General features: G+C 27.6%; 1 protein-coding gene across 2 annotated transcripts in view; it reads right to left on the reverse strand.

Annotated features, from left to right (window-relative positions):
- Positions 1–8,925: 8,925 nt before the first annotated feature.
- Pect (phosphoethanolamine cytidylyltransferase) overlaps positions 8,926–21,434 on the reverse strand; it is a 34,084-nt gene continuing 21,575 nt past the window's right edge. For both annotated transcript variants that reach the window (XM_043041289.3, XM_071185022.2), the window contains 5 exons: positions 21,125–21,202; positions 18,874–18,939; positions 17,858–17,923; positions 17,693–17,781; positions 8,926–15,007 (listed from right to left, as the gene is read on the reverse strand). In XM_043041289.3, the coding sequence (XP_042897223.1) occupies positions 14,932–15,007; positions 17,693–17,781; positions 17,858–17,923; positions 18,874–18,939; positions 21,125–21,202 (375 nt within the window). In that variant the 3' untranslated portion in view covers positions 8,926–14,931. The remainder of the gene's footprint in view (positions 15,008–17,692; positions 17,782–17,857; positions 17,924–18,873; positions 18,940–21,124; positions 21,203–21,434) is intronic.

The raw sequence follows: 21,434 nt of genomic DNA on the forward strand, positions 1-21,434 counted from the left end.
TTATTGTGTGCATGGATTTTGTTCTTATTTTATATTTTTCAAATTAAGACCTTTAAATTTTTTAAATTGAAACTTCAAATTTTTAGGGTTTTTAACAACTTTGATTTCACTAAAAAGTGAAATGCAATCTTCATTTTATATAAAAAAAAAATCATATTCAATTTAATAAAAGAACGCATTTAATTTAATAAAAAAGCTATGAACATCAGCTTAGAAATCCGTAGCAATTAAAATTCATTTCCATGACAAGCCATTAAAAAGAATTTATTTTTAATTAACAAATATGCTTTGACTTTTTCTCATTTTCTTTCATAAAAAAAACTATTACTCTTTGTCATAATTTTGTCACATATGATTACATGGCCTCATGAATACATAGGCCAAATATTCAAGAACGATTTTCTATGGACCTGTCCATATTGGAGTAAGGCAACTTTATTTTTGTAAATCGATGTATAAAGAGAAAAAAATTCTGAATATTTTTTCAATTAGGACTTTTTAAAATGTGGGTACGTGTGTCGTTAGAAAAAAAAAGTCTGTAATTTCCTTCAGTTTTCATAACGCGATCAAGAACTTTTAGATTAGAAACTAAAAAATAATTTTCATTTTTATAATGGTTTTGTCTTGAAAAGACTTTCCTAACGATATAGTAACCGGATTAAAGAAGTTTATAAAATTGGTATTTTATGATTAGCATTATATTTAGAGGAAAAGGAGGCTACTGTGGACATGGGGGACAGGAGCAGACAGCATGAATATTTTCCCCCTAGTCATATTTCCTCAGTGAGATGTCGTAAATTGGTAACATTTACGTACAGTGAACCAAAAAAGTACCACCCTGAATAACTTTTGATTTAATGATCGGATCTTCACGTTCTAGGACTCCATCTTAATAATTCGAGGGTGTGACATCAAATATGCAAATCAATTAGTGCGCGATATTTTATTTTAAGTTACGCAATCAGACGCAAAAACATACTTTCTCTGAATAAACATAACTTTTGTTCAACAGATTTGATTTTCTAACCCCCGTAATATAGGAGGTAGCTGTAATCTGGGGAATATGGTCCCAATAGTTGGGTCGGGTGAGCTATCCAAAGTTTGGACCCCCAAATGTTAATTTTATTTTTTTGTATTTCACTACAGATCGAGAGCTTTTTAAGGGAATTGAAAAAATTTTGCACACGATTATAAAATTCTGTTATCTAAAGATAATTCCACGCAAGAAATAACTTTTAGTAAATATTTATTATTTTTTATTTAATAATAGTCTGATGTTGATCATTTACGTCGCACTAGTGCTGCACAATAGGCTATTGGCGACGGTCTGAGAAACATCCCTTGAGGTTTGATCCTTTGTAGAGGGGATGGCCCCCCCGCTTCGGTAGCCCGGTGACCTGCACCCGAAGTCGAGCACTTTATCGTAGAACAGTTTAACGAAGACCAATACCGCACACCCTCGGTCCCTACGCAGACTGACCCAAGTGGTCACCCATCCGCACACTGACCACAGCTAGTGATGCTTGACTTCGGTGATCTGCTAGGAACCGTGTCTTAACGATCAGTCCCCTTTGGGACAATAATATTCTGAAAACATAATATTTGAAGGCATATAGTTTTTTTTTTTTTTTTTTTTTTTGTATCATTTCACATGGAAAATACAAATTTGAGCGAAATTGGTTGAATAGTGCATTAGTTCCTGAGAAATCGAGTTTTATAAGTACGACTTTTTTAAAATTTAATTTCTCAGGATTAATCGATTTCGCTGAAATTTTGCATTTTGTCATGTTTAAAACTTACAATGTTTTTTAATCCAATTTATATGCGAGCAAATAACTTGTTCTCATAAATATATTCACTAACATAATACATAAATAGCTAAAATGACAGCTAGAGATGGAGTACTGAAAGTTTTTGAAGGCCCCCCCCCCGAAAATGTTTGCCCCAGGGCCCCGAGGAGTGAAGTTACGGCACTGCTTTAACTGTGCTTAATTCTTTAAGAATGTAACCATTTTGCTAATAATTTTATTTGTTTAGTTTTTTTCCAGATGGACCATATAGATTAAGATTTCTGTTTGGATTCGAAAAGGTTTGTCTTCGAATCCAAAGATTGTCGAGAATTCCCACTATAGCTGTCTTCTGCGCATCGCATGTTGTTTTGGTGCGCACACAGCGCCACCAGTTGATGTTAAGATCTCGATCTGTGAACGAGCTCTTTTAGCTCCGTAAATGATAGAAACTTAATTGTTAATTCTTTTTGTTTGTGTTTTCTAATTCCGTTATTATTAAAGTGAGAATTTATATAGACTATTTATGAGACTTTATATAGACTATTTATGAGACTTTGAGACTATTTATGAGACTTTACAAATTGATATTTGTTGCTGGCCCACACGGTTAGCGGAGCTAAACCAAGTCCATGACTCCAGAGACTCTGAGCAAGTCTGTAACAAAAAGTGGATCTGAAAAGAGGTCCACTTTAGAGATATTTAGGCATTGAAATATATGTTCAGGAGTAGCTTGTTGGTCGTTACACTTGGTGCAAACAGGGAAAACTCTTGAACCATTACTGAACAACATAGTTCTTAGGTGACCGCTTCGAAATCTTGATATAACCGTCTGATCCCGCCTGCTGCACTGAAGGGTCAGGCTGCCACCTGGGCGGTTGCACTGATACCAAGGATGATATTTATTACCATCCAACAGTGGCAGTCCTGGAGAACGGGGTAAGTAGAACTTACCTTGATTTATAGAAATAGTTTTCTTCAGTTTTTGCTTAAAAATTGACAATCAGTATACATTAATGTCTTTGCAAGTTCACCAACAATATCTTGTCGATTACAAAGGTTGAAAAATTCAGTAAGAGTTGTTTTTGGAGCTGTTAAAGCTTGTTGTAGTGCATTCTGTCCTGTGAAATAAACACGCTGTCCATTTTCAAGATGCACAGCCAAATGTACAACAGCGGGATCCCTTTCATGTATCGGAACGGAAATGTAAAAATTCACCAAATAGCTTCATTACTATTTATGTATCGTCCCATTTGATAATGTGTTATTTCGTCATTCTTATTTACATTTTGAACAGAAAATATAGCTTTATCACTGCCCTTATAAACGTACTTACAAATGTACTTGATAAACTTCACCGAACTGCATAACTCAACGTTTATGTGTGCTTTATAGGTTTTGCACAGCAATGGTGAGTATGGAACCACCCAGCGATTATCGATGTCAACTCTTACACCGTTTGATAGACGCAATTCATATGTTTGGCCGCCATTGTCTACATCTCTACGACGGTAAGATGGATAACCATCGATATTGGTGATAGGGTCAGTTTGACATGGTTTAGGAAAACGTTTCGTAAATTTTTTATTATCCATACATGGTGACATCATGTTGAGAAAACCACATGGATCATGGATCATATTAGTAGTCACAATGTCAAACAATTCTTGATCAACATTCGGATTTGGAATTTCCGCTGAAATAATTTTGTCAATTTCTTCTGGACGTACTTTGTCCACCAACCAAATCAAAATATGCGCATGAGGTAAACCTCGTTTTTGCCATTCAACAGAATAAAGCCAACATCGTGTTTCACCAAATACCGAGTGATGTGTAATCAATTTCATCAGAGATTTCAATTTTTGTTTGAACACACGTGCAATGATATCATGGCGATGCATCGATGTTTGACCTGATAACAGCAAATTTTTAATTTCTTCCCACCTTGGATTACACGTAAATGTGATAAAAAGATCTGGTCGGCCGTATGCGCGTACGTAAGTCATGGCGTCTTGAATATATTCTTGCATATGACGCGGACTACCAATGTATCATGATGGAAGAATATATGCGGTACCGATGTTGTTAATGAACCAATTTGGTGGTACACTTGACCTTGAATCTTAAATGTAGATTCAAAATTACGACCATCCTCATTATGAACAATTTTTGTTGCTCCAAATGATGTCATTTGAAAGGAATTTACGAATTTTCCGCAAAAACAATTTTGATTGAGATGCGGTTCCAGCTAATAACGTTTTCAAAGGTTCCAGATGCGCAACATAAACCAGCTGATTCACCTTTGTACTTTAAAGCAAGACAAAATTGACACTCGTTGTCCATACTACCGATTAAGATTAATGCATGTGACGAATAGTCTATTTCAGGGTCATATTCAAACGCAAGACGATTAAGTGATGCTCGTATCAATGCTCGATTATCTTGCATTCGCCGTTGGTTACGTTCTCTGTTTTCGTTGGTCGCTCGTTGGCGTCTCTCTTGTCTTAATGCATTTGCACGAAGACGTTGATTGAGTTGCTCTGAGTTTTCATCTTCACGTGAAGATGCAACTTGATTTCTTGAATTCACATTATCCTTCAAGTGTTCTTCAACTGTTCTATTCAATCGACGATCATGAACCAATTGTGCGTTTCGAGTACGTCGACCAATATTTCTTGCTCTTCCACGAAGACGTGGCATTTCTTTGTAAAACAAAATACTGTAAAATAGTACATGAAAAATATGAGTAATTTATTGAAAATGATATTTTAATTAGGAAACAGGACTGAAAAAATTTATTGTACCAAATTTTAGATAAAAAATGCGTAATTTTATTTTTTTGCTTTTTTTTTATTTAATATTTCAAATAAGAAATTTTAAATAAAAACAATTGAAAAAGTTTTATATGAAATCAAATAGCTTCACAAATAAATTTATAGGTTAGAGTGGTTGTTAACCAACGCACATATAAATTCGATCTAAAATTATGCAAAATACTCACTTCAATTCCGCACTGAATCTACAAAATGTGTAGTTTTTTCCATCCATTCAATCAAATTGGCTTCGATGTCTTTCATCCCACCTGTCTCACTAGTGATTCAGCATATTTTGATATCATTTTTGTTTCGTACTTACTTAATTTGTTTGCGACAACTATTTTTTTACTACATTTTTGCGAGAAGTTTAAAAATATAATATTAAGGGCATCAATAGATTTTTTTTTTACTTATATCATCCCCACCTACAAGCAACTGTCTGCTCTAAATACTGCGATAATATAAAATGAGATAGTCAAACAAAACGTATGGAGTTATTTAAATTCATGTTCAAAAGTATTAACTGTTTTTTTATTTATTGACAATTTCGGTCATCTTTTAGGTATTTTAAACTGCAGCATATCACATGAAAGTATTAAATATATCATTTTTACAATAAAGTAAAATAAAAAAGAATTCTGATCAAGATTCCGAAGGAACAGATATTAAATAGTCTCATGATCGAATGATGGAGCATAATTACCTTTTAAACAAATCAAAAACTCTTTTACCTTTTAAACTAAAAATTTGCTTATTTTTAAATCATTATTAGTACTCGAATTGTTTAAAAAATGATATGAAAACGAAGTTTTTTATTTTATTCAGTCATTTACTTATATTTTTTTCATTTTTTTACTTATTTTTATTTTATTAAATTAAATGTATACGTTTAAAATAAAAACAAAGCTGTCAAAATTTCACATATAGTTTCGATTTACAATTTTAAGAAATTGTTTCGACTTTGATTTGGAAATTTAAAAGCCTTACTAATTAAAAAATTGAGAAGCCTTATTAATTTTAAACACCGCAATAACAACAAAAATCAAGGAGTTAAAAATAGAAACAAATGTGATCAATAAACAATAAAATGCCAAGCTAACTAAATAAATTAATTTTGTGTGCGAAATATAATATTGCAAATTAAACATAGTTCATATTTAGGGGGAAAATGGAAAATTTGGTCATACAGGAGTTTTAAACAATTTTTTTCTCTTGTTTAGCTGATGATCATTTGATTTCAATGCTCTATTAAACAAAATCGTACGTTGTTTCTGACTATTAGCAGTAAGTAAAATTAAAATAAAATTTCATTTGTTATCTCAATTTCACCCAGAACAGACCAAATCAAGAGTTTTGGCAGACAGGCAAGTCAAGGAGGGAATTGATTAGTGGCCGGCCATTTAAATAAATAAACAAAAAAATCACAATGTATATATAACAAACTGCGCAAACCTTTCACGTTTTCCCTAACCACAACCAAAATTGATTTAATAAAAACATTTGCTTACCTCCAACGTGAAAGATTTATTTCTTCCTATTATCCTATGAAAATTTGGTATAGAAATTCCTAGTTTACGGATTCTCTTACGATTAATTTGAAAAATAAAATAACAAAATAAAATTAACTACAATAATTAAGTAAATTAAACAATTAGGCTAGTTGAAACATTTAGGAAGAGTAAAGGGAAAAAAAGTTTTTCTAATAAATTAGAAAAAAATATATAGATTTTGTAAGAAAGAAAATTTAGAATTGATAACGAGGCCCAATTTAAAGGCACTATGGAAATCTCAAGACAGAGTGACCCAAAGAAATTCTGGCAAGACCCTCCCCCTATTTACAGCCATAGAAATGCTTTCTTCCCAGAAATTTATGACCAGAAATCAGACATAAGGGTGTTTCTGTGGATATCTGATATTTCCGAAGTTAGGAAAAAAGAGCCCCAAGGCAATATAAAGAAGCTAAAAACATTTTCTCACAGTGTAAAGTGGGTGGTAGCTACGAAAGTGGGGATATTTTCATCTAAAGAGCGTTTTATTGCTCTTTTGGTTAGAAAAGTGAAGAGTAACAATTATTTTATGTTTGTAAACACTTCGATTAGATTCTGAAAATCATCAGACAGTGGGATTAGGGGGCCCTCTTTAGTTATAAATAATAAATGAGTTAGAATTTAAAAAAAAAAAAATAAACAATTAATGCAATGAGATTTCAGACTTTTCGGGGGCCCCACCTGAACTCGGGGTCCTGGGCCAATGTCCACTGGAGCCCATCCTTAAAAACGGCTCTGCCGACAGGAAAACAACAATCGATCTGTTATAGCCAACAGATTATGTAAACAAAAATAAATAAATGAAACTGATAGATTTTTTTAACGAAGATAGAAACTGATAGATACAATGCATATTGTGCGTTATAAAGCAATCGCTCTATCAATCTATGACTTAAATACGAAACTCGCTTTTTGTTGTTAATTTTCACACAAAAGATTTCAAAATGAAGTAACGCATAATGATTCAATTATAAAGTTAACTTATTAATTCAGAACTTTAGTTGTATATTCAACATATTAAATGTGTCGAATATTTTTGATTGACTGTAAGAAATAAATCGAGTGTAATTAATAATTGATTGTAATAAAAATTTTGTTTTGCATTATAATACAAAATAAAATTTTAAACGTTGTTTTTCAAGTGAGCGAAAAAAAAAGAAGAAAGAATTCGATTTTCCACTTTCTGGAGAGGGGGGGGGAGTTGTGATAGGATTATTACCAACATTAATTTCTCTCTCCATCTCTAGAAAGTGATACGCCTATATTTTTCGTTTTAGGGGCGACAAAAATAAAATTCTTTTTAGTCCACCTAAAAAATGTAGGTTTTAAAATTCCTATTTTCCATGTTTGAACAGGGTCGAAATTTTGATTACGAATAAAATGGCGATAAATTTTGTTTCGAAATTTTTAGGAAACAAATGTAACTTGAATTATCATCGGACACAGAATTTCAGTTCCAGACACAGTTGAAATTTGAGGATTGTACTTATAAGGCGAAAAAAATTCGAAGTTTTGATTAACGAAAAACTCTCTTTAGTAATAAAATGACGCTTTCAGTTTTCCGGAACAATCGTAACTTGCTTTGTCAATAGAATACTGGTTGAATTTGGAGCACTTCGGCTACTTAGAAATCGATCGAAATTTCGGTTTGTGTTACGTTCTATTTGCCGATGAAATGATAAATAAACTTTGTTTGTGGTGAGGAAACGACTTGCATTCTCAATTGGCGATCGAAATGGGCTGCAGGTGGCATAGAGCAGAACTATGGCAACACTCGCATACTTTCCCCATTAGCATGTAGAGAGTCATAGAGGAAGGAAGTATGTTAGTTTCTCACTTGATTTACATGCAGATTAAAATATTTTAAGTTGGAAAACTATATGGAAATGATTGTTGTTAATTTACGTTGCACTAGAGCTACACAATGGGCTATTGGCGACGGTCTAGGAAACATCCCGGAGGATGATCCGAAGACATGCCATCACAATTTTGATCCTCTGCGGAGGGGATATATGGAAATGAAAACTACATTAAACATAGCTCTAAAAAATATTTTTATTAAATAAAATGGACAAATATTAAGAAAAGGGAAAATATCGTAGTGTATTCCTATACAACTGAAAAGAGGAGAGGGAAGGGAGAAGGGCCAAAGGCATGAAACCGATCTCTCCCCAGATGGCGTATTCGAGCGTAGCTTTCGCCAATAAGCAAGGAGCTCAAGTAAAGGTTTGAGTACTCAGGCTAATAAGAAAGTAGTAGAAATTTCAATTGCATGTTACCATCGTTAAAAACACGAAAGAGGGTTAATTCAGTTATAATAATAATGAATGCTGTAGATAATAAGAAAACGTATAAATTCACAAAGAAGTGTCACAGGTTTCCCAACACTCTCAGAGATGAAAAAAAAAAAGTTCTTTGTTATTTTAATTAATTATTAATTTCGTTTTTACACATTATTGAGTTTTTGTATGTTTTTTATTCCATTATTAACTTGAGATCCACTATAAAAAAATATTTTTTTTTACTTAATTTTTAGCAAACGTTTAAAATGCATATTAAAAGACATTACGGAACAACCGTAAAGTTTGAATAAAAAATTATGTTACATTTCATAGACATAGCTTGTGGGTCTGTGATTTTTAAAAAAAAAATAAAACACCAGAATTGTCAAAATTATTTTAGTTCGGCTTTAAGATCATAAAATATGTGGTTAACGTTGGAAACTCTTCATGATTAGTCAGTAACAATTGGCTAAAATTATAATAAAGCAGACAATGGAGCAATAAGAACATTTTATTGAAAAACCAAAATATGCAACAAAATTTCATTTCTTTTTTAAACTTTTAACAGAATTATTACTTTAAATATTACTTTCAAAGATTAATTCTATGTAAACTTTAAAATCATATAGTATTTAGTTAAAATTTAAAAGTATAACAGAACAAAATAAATGCTGTCACAAAAGTCACATGATCTAGCTTTATACACAAATAACTTGAAATGCTGTTCAAAAGTGAATATTAATTTTACATTGAAGAGACGGGACATCAATATGATATTTTCCAAGAATCCAATTTTTATTTTCATAATTCCTTAAAAGCTGATAATCTGTTAAAAAAAATATATATATATATATTAAACGATTTCTCATAACCTTGGATCTGAATTAGGCCGCAAAATTCTACTGAAAGAACATAGGTTGCAAACAGAATCATTAGCTCGCTGATGGTGTGTGAAACAAATCTCTGAAAAAGGACGAGCAATTTCTATCATCCCGTTATTGACCATGCAGCAATTTTAGAATTCAAAAGTGCTAATTCTTTTGTGGCCAACTATTCTCTATAGAATATTTCAAGGTGGCGGTAGACAGATGCTGAACTGCAAATTTAATGCTGGCCGACAGCTTTTTTCAAGTCCTGGTCTGCATGATTTGTCCTTGCAAGGTTTACTCAGGTTTCCTCCTTTTGCTTTCAATTTGAGGTCACAAAAACTACTATTCATATAATTTCCATTAGGTTTTGTTGTTTAAATGAGATAATGAACAATTGAATTTTGTAGAACAAAACATAGGATTTTAAAATTTTTTTTTTACGATGTCCCAATTTTAAAGGATTTTTTTACAACCTACACAAATTATTTATATAAACACCTTTTTTCTAAAACATCCATCCTTTATGTTAATTTTTCAAAAACCACCCATACATATTAGTTTATTTTGGAGTTATTGGTACGAGAGCCAGATGTGGCTATATCATGCATAACATAACAGCTACTTTCTTTCAGTATATTATAATTTTTTTTTTAAATTTGACTTTTGTATTAAATTTCAGAAACTGTAAGCAAAAGTGTCATGTTCTTTCTTATGTGTGCAATGAAGCTGGGGACTGACCTCATAAAAAAATACTTACAAAATATTAAAATAGTGCAGAATATATAATGTCATAAAATAAAAAAATTTAGATTTTCAGATAATATCAGAATGGTGTTCTCCCATAATTTTTAAATGAAAAAACTATTGTTGCATAGATAAAGCACACATTCTCACTGAGCACTATCTATTTATATGATTAGTAAAACAATTGCAATAAAGTCATGTAAGTTGATTTTAGAAGGCACTCTCATATACTGGTATATAAAGAGAATACTCAAAGTCAAAATGCCTCAACTTTTTTAGACATGGGACCAAGTTTAAAAAAATAAATATAAAAGAAAGTTTAATTTTCAGTTAATTAGAAAGTTACTTAAATTTAATATTATCTTATTAATTTTAACTAAAAACTTAATTTACTTTTGAAAATGAAACAGAATTTTTCAATTTTCATACGTTCTTCAAATTTTTAATAAAAGTTTAATATGTGTATCATTTTGAAAAGCGGAAGTTGATTAGTCTGTGAACTTTGTAGAATATATATATATATATATATATATATATATATATATATATATATATATATATATATATATATATATATATATATATATATATATATATATATAAAAGATTACAATTGAATATAAACTGATTAATTTCATTAGATTTTTTTAAAGCTAAATTTTTACTGTAAAACAAAGATATTTCTGCAAACGAGTTGGCAAAATTATTGTCTTTATTAATTTTATTAAGAAAAAAAAAAGCTTTATTTGAATTAAATTGCTCATTTCTATAATTACAAAATGCTTCCTATAGTTTCATCACAGAACTAAAATTAATAGAAATTATAAAAAAAGTAGTTTACATTGCCTCAGAGTTAGAACAGTCAATTAATTCCACAGTGATTTTACTATAGCACAAAACTTAGAATAGTATAATATTTAGAGGAACAATTTTTAGAAAAACTTAATTATTGATGAAATTAATTAACAATTAAAATAAAGGGTCATAAAACAAAACATACTCCAAGATCATATGTTGGAATGTAAATAATAAAATAGTTTCTCTGATCATGGTTAGGTATAAAACAGCATTTACTACAGTAAAAGATGTATGGCAACTTCTCACATGTATTTGATAAAAAAAACAATTTTACTGTTAAAGTAATAGCTGGAGCTAATGACTAGAAAAAATGACATAAAACTAAAATGCATAATTTTAAAAAACAAAAAAAGTAACAAAGAGTTTCAAAGCAAAAGATTTCTTTTTACATGCATACATTTTTTTAAGTGGTTTTAAATCATTTTTATAATTATTCTTAAGATCTTGAACTATTTTTTATTTAAAACATGATTTTGACAAAGAATTTTTTATTTAGAGAAAAATTTCAGCCTCTTTAATCAGCACTTTTATATTGTGCATTTTCTATGTCATAATTTTAGTAATTTTTCAAAGTTAATTGATATTGAATTGAAAAAACAGTCATTAACTTTTGTTAAGTTATTTAAGTGGTTTTACTAACATTTTCTGTTGGAAGGCAGCTGGCTGTACATTGACCTGTTCAAGGAACTAGGATACAAACTGCACACTCCTAATTTATTTCAAATTATTAAAATATTATGATGAAAAACATGCTAAAGCATTTGATTTTCTTTTACTTTTTAAACCATTTCTTAACTTTTTAGGAACCTTATGAGCTCTTTGTAAAGTTAATGACTAGAAACTTGTACATAAAATCATTTGCAGAAATTATGGGAATATGAACACCTAAAAGTACTGGTAAAAAAATATTTTTAAAGCTAAATGAAGATAATTTCCAAATATAAAAAAATTAGTCGTAAAAAAGCAGTGTTATTATTGCAATTCTGTTTTAAATAAAGAAGAAAAAAACAACAAAGGGTTGGAAATTCTAATGAACAAGGTATTTCTATACAAAAAATGTAACATTATACAATATACATATATTTCTTTTACAATAAAATAAAATAAGCCATATTTTAACACAGTAAATATATTTATACTCAAAATAACCAGTTTTGAGTAATTTATACTTTATTTCCTATAGGAACTTAAAAAAAAAAAAAAAAACCCTTCAGCCAATTAATTTTTTATTTATTTTATAATTAAGCACAAACAAATTTCTAAAAATTTTCAAATAGATGATCAGTAATATACATTTATCATCTGTTTTGAAAACGAGGCAAAATGCTAAATTTTATTTTGTGAAAAATGATATAAAGCATTTTGAACGCTTAAGGCTTATAAGCAATATAATTTCTTCAAAGCTAGTTAAAATCACATAAATACTAGTGGCTACAAATTTTACCAAATTCATTTTGATCTTATAAAAATGTATACAAAATGCTACTAACACTAATTGTCTAAACAGAAAATTAAAATATACCATAAGTACAAAATAGTTAAGTAAATTGAGATTTTTTTTTAAACAAAAATGTTTTTTCTTTTGAATCAGATGATTATACATTGTATTTATGCACTTTGACTAGGGTATTATGTTTTTACATATAACACCATGGAAGTTCAATATTTGATCAAAAAATAACAGGACACAAACAAAATATATACTACAAGTAATCTCATAATGATTAGAACATTAAACATGAAAAATTTAAGAGAAGTGTGGAGCAAATTTAAGATAAAGCATTATTTGGTCAAAATTATTATTTAATCATCCCCTTTGTTTTTAAGTTATTTGCTTCTCTATCTCACTTTATTTGCATGCAGACAATCTTTGCTATCTTCTAGCATGCAGGCCAGGTATAAAGGACAAAATGATACATAAAAAAAACAAGAGGAAATGGAGGGACTAAAATACAACATAATATTACATTAGTAACAGTGAGCACAAAATACCATATTGCATCAAAAATAGGTAATGGGTTCACATAAAAAGTATGTTAAACTTTTTTTGTCTGTAACAAGTGTAAATAAACATAATTCTAAGAAAGAAAAAAAATAGTTATTTCTTTACAGTTTAAATAAATTTTTCTAATTAAAATAAAGTAAGTAAAACTACAACAGAGCTTTTAATTTTTATAAAGAAGATATTCATATTAACTGACTCAGTATTGACCTTTTTTTAATAAAAGGAAGAAAAAAAAAGCCAGAAGTTTTTAAATACCAATGCTTTCAGTCTAGTTTACAGTTAGCGAATTTTCCAGTCAAGAAGCTTCTGCACTAGTTTAGGTAACGGGACATATAATGTTCATAACGATGTATCGCTTAAAGAGATACTATGTTGTTCAAATAAATATACATTTATTAACAAGTTAAAGAATATATAAAAACATTCATAATCTAATTTAACATGATTATATTTACATTTAGGAACAAAAATTATGGCAGCATAAAATATTTATTTTTTAAAACATAATTCATTTCATATAAAAAAAGTGGAACAGAAAACAATAATCTTACAAACAAAAGCTATAGTTTAAATTTTATTTTAAAACTTATTATTTTAAAATGGGTAAATGTGTTTTATTGTTTGTCAAATTAAAATTTTTGAATATTATTTAGAGTATATAAAATATTATCATTAATAGCATATATTGAAGTAAATAGTGTAAATTATTCAATCTAAATACAAATAATAATTTAAAGGTTCACAAAATTTATTGTTGTAATGTCAAAGAAAAGTGTAACAAATTCTTATTAATTTCATTAGACAGGAAAGTAACAATTAACAAATTGAAAAGAGAAAGAAAATAAATACTAAATAATAAAAATAAATTGAATATTGCCATTTTTCATATAAAGCTAAAAATATATTATTTCTTTCACATACTTCTGCGATTTGACCAGTTAGATGCATATATATATGTACAAATTCATAGTAAATAAAAATAGAGTTCATTGAAGGAAAAATTAAGATATAAAATAAACATCAATAAATTAAAAAAAAAATTAATAGAAAAATTCGTTCATAAATGATGTTTTATTATATGCACTTGATAGGAGAGGAAGAATAAAATATAATTATAAAAAAAGATTAAATTGAGAAGGAAAAATGATACTAAGAAAGATGGATTAAAAATAAAATTGAAGGAGGAAAAAATGAAAATCATACTCCATTATGACCTTATTTATTTATTTCACTTTAAAAGACTAGTATAGTGCTTAAAAAATAATGAACACATTATAAAGTAAATGTAAAATTTTTGAAAAAAATTACATTCAAGATAAAAAAAAAAAAAAAAAAGACAGGGAAGGCGAACCTTCATAATCATACTTATTAACTTGTATTTGGTATTGTAAAGTTTCACTGTAATTTAAGTTAAACTCCCTTTGAGAATAACAAAAAAAAAAAAAAAAATGGGGTACACACTAGAGTAGGGCATTTAATCAATGATCGGAATTGAAGAAATTAGTCATTGATTCAAATTAATTTGTAATAATCTGTTGATTCAAATCAATTTTCAACTTTAACATAATTAAAATTTTTAACTTTAACTTATTCATAATAACGTCAGTCAGTAATATGTTTGAATTATAAAATTTGAATGAATGTTTAAAACTTGTTTATTCAAATCACATCCCTAAAAAGTTATAATTTGAATCTTTAGTTTTAAACTCTAGTATGCACATTTTTCTAATTATTTCCTTGAATTCTTAAAAGAAGTTAAATTTAAAATTGCAATATTTACACAAGTATTATTTTAAGTCAACCGAAAGAAAATATCAGTAAAAACAAATATTTAGTACATGCAGATTAGAACTCTTATCAACATAAGCATATGTAGTCTCTTAACAAACTATTGTGTATGTGAATATGCTTATCACATAAAGCTTGTACAGCATGAGTTAAAATTTTTTGTAATGAAATGGCACTTAAAAATTTCTATTACTTATTGGAAGAAATTTTGAAGCCTAATATATTTTTGACATTGCTACAATCTTTTCATTGCATCTAAAATTGCAATTTCTTTCTCCTCTTTCAGTTTGTTTCTTTTTTCATACGCCAATCTATGGTGAGTAAAAAAGAAAGAAAATTATAACATATTTTAATTTTAAACAAATCACTTTAGAAATGAATAACAATCAGAGAAATCAATAACATTAATTAGTATATACAACACAAAAATTCTTCATAATTAATAAAAAGGAAAGAAAAGTGCAATACAAATTTTAAAGAATTCTAGCTCATATATTATTTTTAAAAACTACATCGAACTTCTGACATAATTTGCTGTCTTATGCAGCTTTTTCCCTGATTGTGCAATGAAAAAAGTGTTTTAAATTCAATTAACAGTAAATTAGTAACTATTTTCACCAGAAATAATTCTTTCTTGTACTTAACTTAAATTACAATTTAGCAAAATTTACACGATTAAACATCAGTAAATAATGCTATTAAAGATATGTTCTAAGAAAAGAGATAACTTAGAACAAGCAATAAAAAATATTCAAATACATTTAATCGAATTAGAGATTAAATCATTATCCATTTTTGTCTCCTTTTTTTTTTGTACACTTATGAGTTATTTCTAAAGAATATAAACAATGAATATGTAATCTTGACAATCTGTTTGTAACTTAAGAAAATATTCAATCAAAATTGTAGTCAAATTATTAGTTATTGTCTTCTTTTCTGACGTATATGATTCATTTCTTATGCATATAAGCCATGAATATGTACTATAGAGTAATGATAATCTGTGAGTAGGTTAAAAAATATTCAATCAAATTTTGAAGTTATTTTGAACTTATTATCCACTATTGTCTCCCAATTTCTTGTATACCTATGATTTACTTCTTAGGCATATAACAATGAATATGTGACATACAGTAGAGTCTCAGTAATCAGTATAAGTAATTCAAATGCTCAATTAATCAAGGCTAATTCAATTCAACCTGTCATCCACTGTTATTTGCCTTCTATTTGAACAATAATAACTCATTTCTAACACATAATTGACAACTTACACAATCAATGAAGAGACTTTCTCTATGTACACCATTTATTTAAATGCATAAATAAAGATGAATGCATTATTCATTTAAAGTTTAATATAAAAATGTTTACTCATGATAAATCAATAGTTTAAATGTATGTATACAAGGGGCAGTAGTTAGACAGTTTTGATTTTAAGTGCTGATGAAGTAACTAAATATTTAAGAAATTCTTCCTACTTTATTTTACCACCATTTTGTAAAATCATATTCAATGACTGTATAAGCAGGCACTTATGCTTATGTACAAAACAATGAATGCATGACATACAAAAGAATCTCTATAATCTGTAAGTGACTTACATATTCAGTCAAATAATTTATCCATTATTGTCTCCCTATTATTTGTATACTTATGATCTATTTTTTATGCTTATGAAAATGATGCTTATAAAGTTCTAAAGCTTATAAAGTAGAGTTTTAGTAATCTACAAATAATTAAAATATTTAGTCAAACTTCTATTAACTATTCTAATGTCTATTTATTGTCCACTATTATCTCTTAGTTTTTCCCCTCAATTACTAATGACTTATTTTTTACTCATAATTGGCAACTTGCACAGTCATTGAGAAAACTTTCTCTTAGTATTAGCAACATTTAATATTTTTTTAGCACAAAATTTTATGCATCATTGATTTTAAGAAAACTTTTTGACAACAATGATTAGCATGCAAATAAGCACCAATAGTTAGTTATGCTTTTAAGGACTAGTGAAGTAATTTTTAAGAAATTACTCAAATTTTATTTTATTGTCCTTTTTAAAACCTAGTTCCAATGATTGTACTAGTTGGCAGCTATGTAAAATGGAAATAACAATGTTATGTACAAGACAGTTGTGATAATCTGAATTTTACTTAATCTATGTTTGAGGGAAGAAAAAAAAAGAGTTTTTAAGAATCCAGTAGAAAATGTAACAGCCAGGATGGCAAATTGTAAATCACATGGATTTATAAATCACATTAAATACAAAACATAAGTAATTTATTTCTAAATTTTACAAAATTATTGTTTCTATTTTTTAATAGTTCAGTCACACCAAAAAGCTTTTGTTGAAATATTCAAAAATTAATAAGGTCTATTAAAAAATTCCATTTTTTGAAATTATTATTAGATAAAATAATGAATAGTTGTTAAAAGATTCTTTTTTGTAAGGAATTATCTTTAGATGTGAACCATGTGAAATTTTTCCTTCATTAGCTCAAAAAGTTCTCAGGATATGAGTAAAAAGTGAAATTGATATTACTCCTAGCTAGGGACCCTACTAGGAGTAATATCAATTAGGTCAATAGGGTCCCTAGCTAGGGGGTCAATTACTCCTAGCTAGGGACCCTATTGTCTAGATAGGGCCAATATGAGTGGACCAAAACATTATCTATAAGAAAAAGCATGGTGATTTAAAGAAATCATGTTTAAGAACGGTTTTTTTAGTATGAATCCAAAGGAATTGTAAGATTTTTACACAATTATGAACAACATAAAAATTCAAAATTTGAAGGAAATCTGTCCAGTACTTCTTATGCAGCAAAAATTTAAAAACACTACTTCTGTGAAATTCACTTCTATGGGAACCAAAGCTAATCATAAATCTATTTTGAAACAATACAAGTTAATCTCTTTCCATTCTGATGAATTTTTTTGTTCCTGGAATACTTCACATTAAATAAACCTATGACTATAAAATGAATAGTGCAGATTACCTTTGCAAAATAATTCTTTCTACTATTTTTTGAGTAGTCATATCATTGACACTGTCCAGTTGTTTGAACTTGCCTAACTGTTTGGGGGCCTGAAAAAAAAATTTCTTTGAATAAATTTACTGTATTCTACTTTCACAGATTCTATATTTAAACTTGCATACTCACCTCATATGGATCACCTCCATTCACATCAGACATTACTGGAGTTTGGCCATGACAAACTAAATCAACCTAATAATAAACTAAGATGCATTATACATGCAAATAAGAACTGAAAAAGCAATTGTAAAATATTGCAATAAACAGGGGGGTAGTAAAAATTTAACAAATGTGGGTGAAATAATTGATACTGATCATAAACAGTAATCCATTATTTGGCAAATTTATCTAAAATCAATTTATTGGCTAATTTATCGAAAGATCAACCAAAAATAGTGGCTAATTTTAAATGATTTATGCATAGTAAGTAGTATTTACAATCTAAACTAAGAAATCTAGAAGTGTAATTCTGAGAAAAAATTTTAATATATCTATTAATTGAGAAAATGATAAGAGGATTAAACATACATTTAACAGTCAAATGATATTAAGAAGTTACGAAATATGTAATGTGTAAGGCACAACAATACACAAGTATTTACAATATAAACTGAGAGTTCTACAAGAATAATTTGGAGAAAATTTTTAATGACTATACTGGTCAAGAAAAAGATTTGGGGATTAAATATACATTTAGGAGTAAAATGTTATTAAAAAACTATTAAATATGTAATGCACATAGCACAACAATACAGTACAGTAGTATTTACATATTTTATATTATTACATTTAAGTAGTACTTACAATCTAAACTGAGAATACTACAAGTGTAATTTTGAAATTCTTTTAAACATATTGGTTGAAAAAAGAAATAGAGAATTAAATATATATTTAAGAGTCAACTGATACTAAAAAAGCTATGAAATAAGTAATGCATATGGCACAAAAACACTAACAAGTACAATATAAACTGTGAAATCTATATTTTTAATGAATCAAAATTTTTAGCCAATAAATTTTTTTAAAATATGCATTTGTCTATTCAAGATTTGGTGCAATTTATTAAATTTAAAATGAAATGTGATTGACATTTAAAATTATAAATGAGAAAAATTATTAAACAAAAGTGAAATAATAGTTACCTTAAAATGCTCCATTAAGTCTGTAGAAACAGCATAAGGTGCACCAATAACTACTTCATTCACATACTAAATACAATATGAGATTTTTTAAACAATGAAATATAACATAAGATTTTTTAAACAATGAAATATAACATAAAAATTCTATAATAAAAGCATTTTATATCTCTTATATAGTTATTAAAGATAGTTTTTGAAAAAAAAAAAATCTTTCAGAATTCATTATTTTTTTGAAATAAGTATTGTGCTGAACAAAAATTTAAAGAGTGAAATTTTCTTTTCCTCAAATAAATATTTTTTGATTTCTAAATTATTAGTCCTATTGTCTTCTGATTGGTCTAATTAAATCCAGCATAATAAACAAAATAAATAATGCCTTATTTATATATGTCTAAACAGTAGCTTGTAAGTTTCTTCTCAATTTATTTCCTCCTGTCAAAACCTGATGTGCAAGATGAGGTGGGTACTTAACAGTTTGCTACTGGTTGTAACTTTTTTTCCCTCGATATTTAGATTTTAAAATATTTTTATTGTAGTCATCAGAATTTTGTTATGGTCAAAATTCTAATTAAATTATGATATTAGATAAAGAATATTTTGTAAAAAAAAACTTATTTAGATTAAAAAAAAAAAATATTTGTATTAAATTTTATAATTATTTTTAAATTTGTACTATTTTAAGTACTACAAAAAAGCTATAATGAGTTTTAGAATAAATTGTTACAATAATAAATATATTTTAAATTACTCGTCATTTTAGTAAAAGTTCTTTTCTGATATGTTAAAAAACTTAATAATTTGAAAAATGAACCCCTGACAAATAAAAATTATTCAGTTTATAAACATACTGCATTTAAATTATTATTATAGGTCCAATTGTGACATTTTAATATACCACCAATAAAATAGCACAATATCCTAATTAATTTTGAAAATAAATAGCAAACAATTTGTTTGTGCATTTCTAGTGAATAATTTATTTAATTGTTTTATTAGTCAAAGTGCAGTCTTAAAATAGAATAAATTTAATTATAAAACGCTTAAGAAAGTAAAATAACTCATACTAAGTTTATTAAATCAAAATTTGAGGCTTTTAAAAATCAATCAAAATACGAGAATTAAATGTATAGTCAAAGGTCAAAAATGTTTTAGTCCATCATTCTGATTTTTGATAACTCAATCAAAAATTTTGGTATAACATTCCTTCTTTTTTCCTCAAAGTGGAAAAACTTGAATTTTGGAATCAAATCTCAATTGTAAATCAATTTTAACTTATCTGAAAGTTTTTGAATCATCCTATTGTTATAACAACCAATTTTAAAGATCAAATTTAAAGATGTTTTCAAATTCAAATGGAAAAATAGTTAGTCAGTTCTATAAAAGTATTTTTGAACTGTTAGAATGTCTCCAGTGCTTTAAATATGTCAGTAAAACGAAACAAATTGCAAAAAAAAAAATAATAATTTTTTTTTTTTACAAATTGAAACAAATTTTTGCACTGAATTTTAATTTTTCTTTTAAAACTGGCCAACATTTTGCAAATTGTTTTGAAAGTAGCACTTTTATTTCTCCGTTAGCGATATTTCTGAGACTTTTTTTACTAAAAATTATAATAAATTTTTTTTCATTACTAGTTGTATTATTTATTTGCTTCTAAATCCAACTAAATACCTTTCTTGTAGTGTAAATTGTATTAGAAAAAATATTAAAAATAATTAGTTAATGCAAAAAAGAAAAACAATTCATTTTAACCCTGATTTCATTTTAATCTGAACTACTAAAAACAATCAATTCAGTATGATTTTCTACAAAACATGCACATAATAAAGTTCATCTAAATGTTGTCTCAGCAAATCCTATGCCATTTTCAATAACACTTTTGAGAACTAATATAATAATACAATCATTGCAATAGCATAATGTGAATCAATAAAATAATAATCTAATACACAAGATAAAATCAGGAATTAAAAAAAAAACTTGTTACTGGCATTTTTTTAAAAATTATTTTTTACAAAAAAAAAAAAAGAAGAATACTTTGATAACACAATTTTAAAGTTTTTAAGGGTAAGGTTTGTTGTTGATAGTGTTGTTTCGAACATGTTCTAAACTCTCTTTACACAAGTGTTCCAAAGAATCAATTGCATAGCTTTTCAAATACAAAAGTTTTAATAAGTTTGAAAATCTGGATTTGATTTGCTTCACTGAATTCAATGTATTTCCCCAACAACTGCTAAAAGTAAAAACTAACCTTGCAGGCAAGAACACTCAAAACTCTTTCATGAAGATTCATTATTGGGTAATTACTTCCTTTGTACCTGTTAACAACCTACAAATAAAGTTATATTTTTACAAGTGTTTTTAAAATATACATGTTTATAAATCATATTATATTAATACAAAAGAGTCATGCATATTGTACATAATTGATAAGAATGCAAAGTGTTTTAGAATGGTATAAAACATATCCTCAGTAATGAAATTTTTTACGGATATGTCAAGCAGTTAAAAATTTATTGAAAGCATTACAGAATTTATTCATACTGTAATGCTACTTCGTT

This window comes from Parasteatoda tepidariorum, chromosome 3 (genome assembly GCF_982258835.1).
Source record: "Parasteatoda tepidariorum strain Cologne lab strain chromosome 3, Ptep-v5.0, whole genome shotgun sequence".
Lineage (NCBI taxonomy): Eukaryota > Metazoa > Arthropoda > Arachnida > Araneae > Theridiidae > Parasteatoda > Parasteatoda tepidariorum.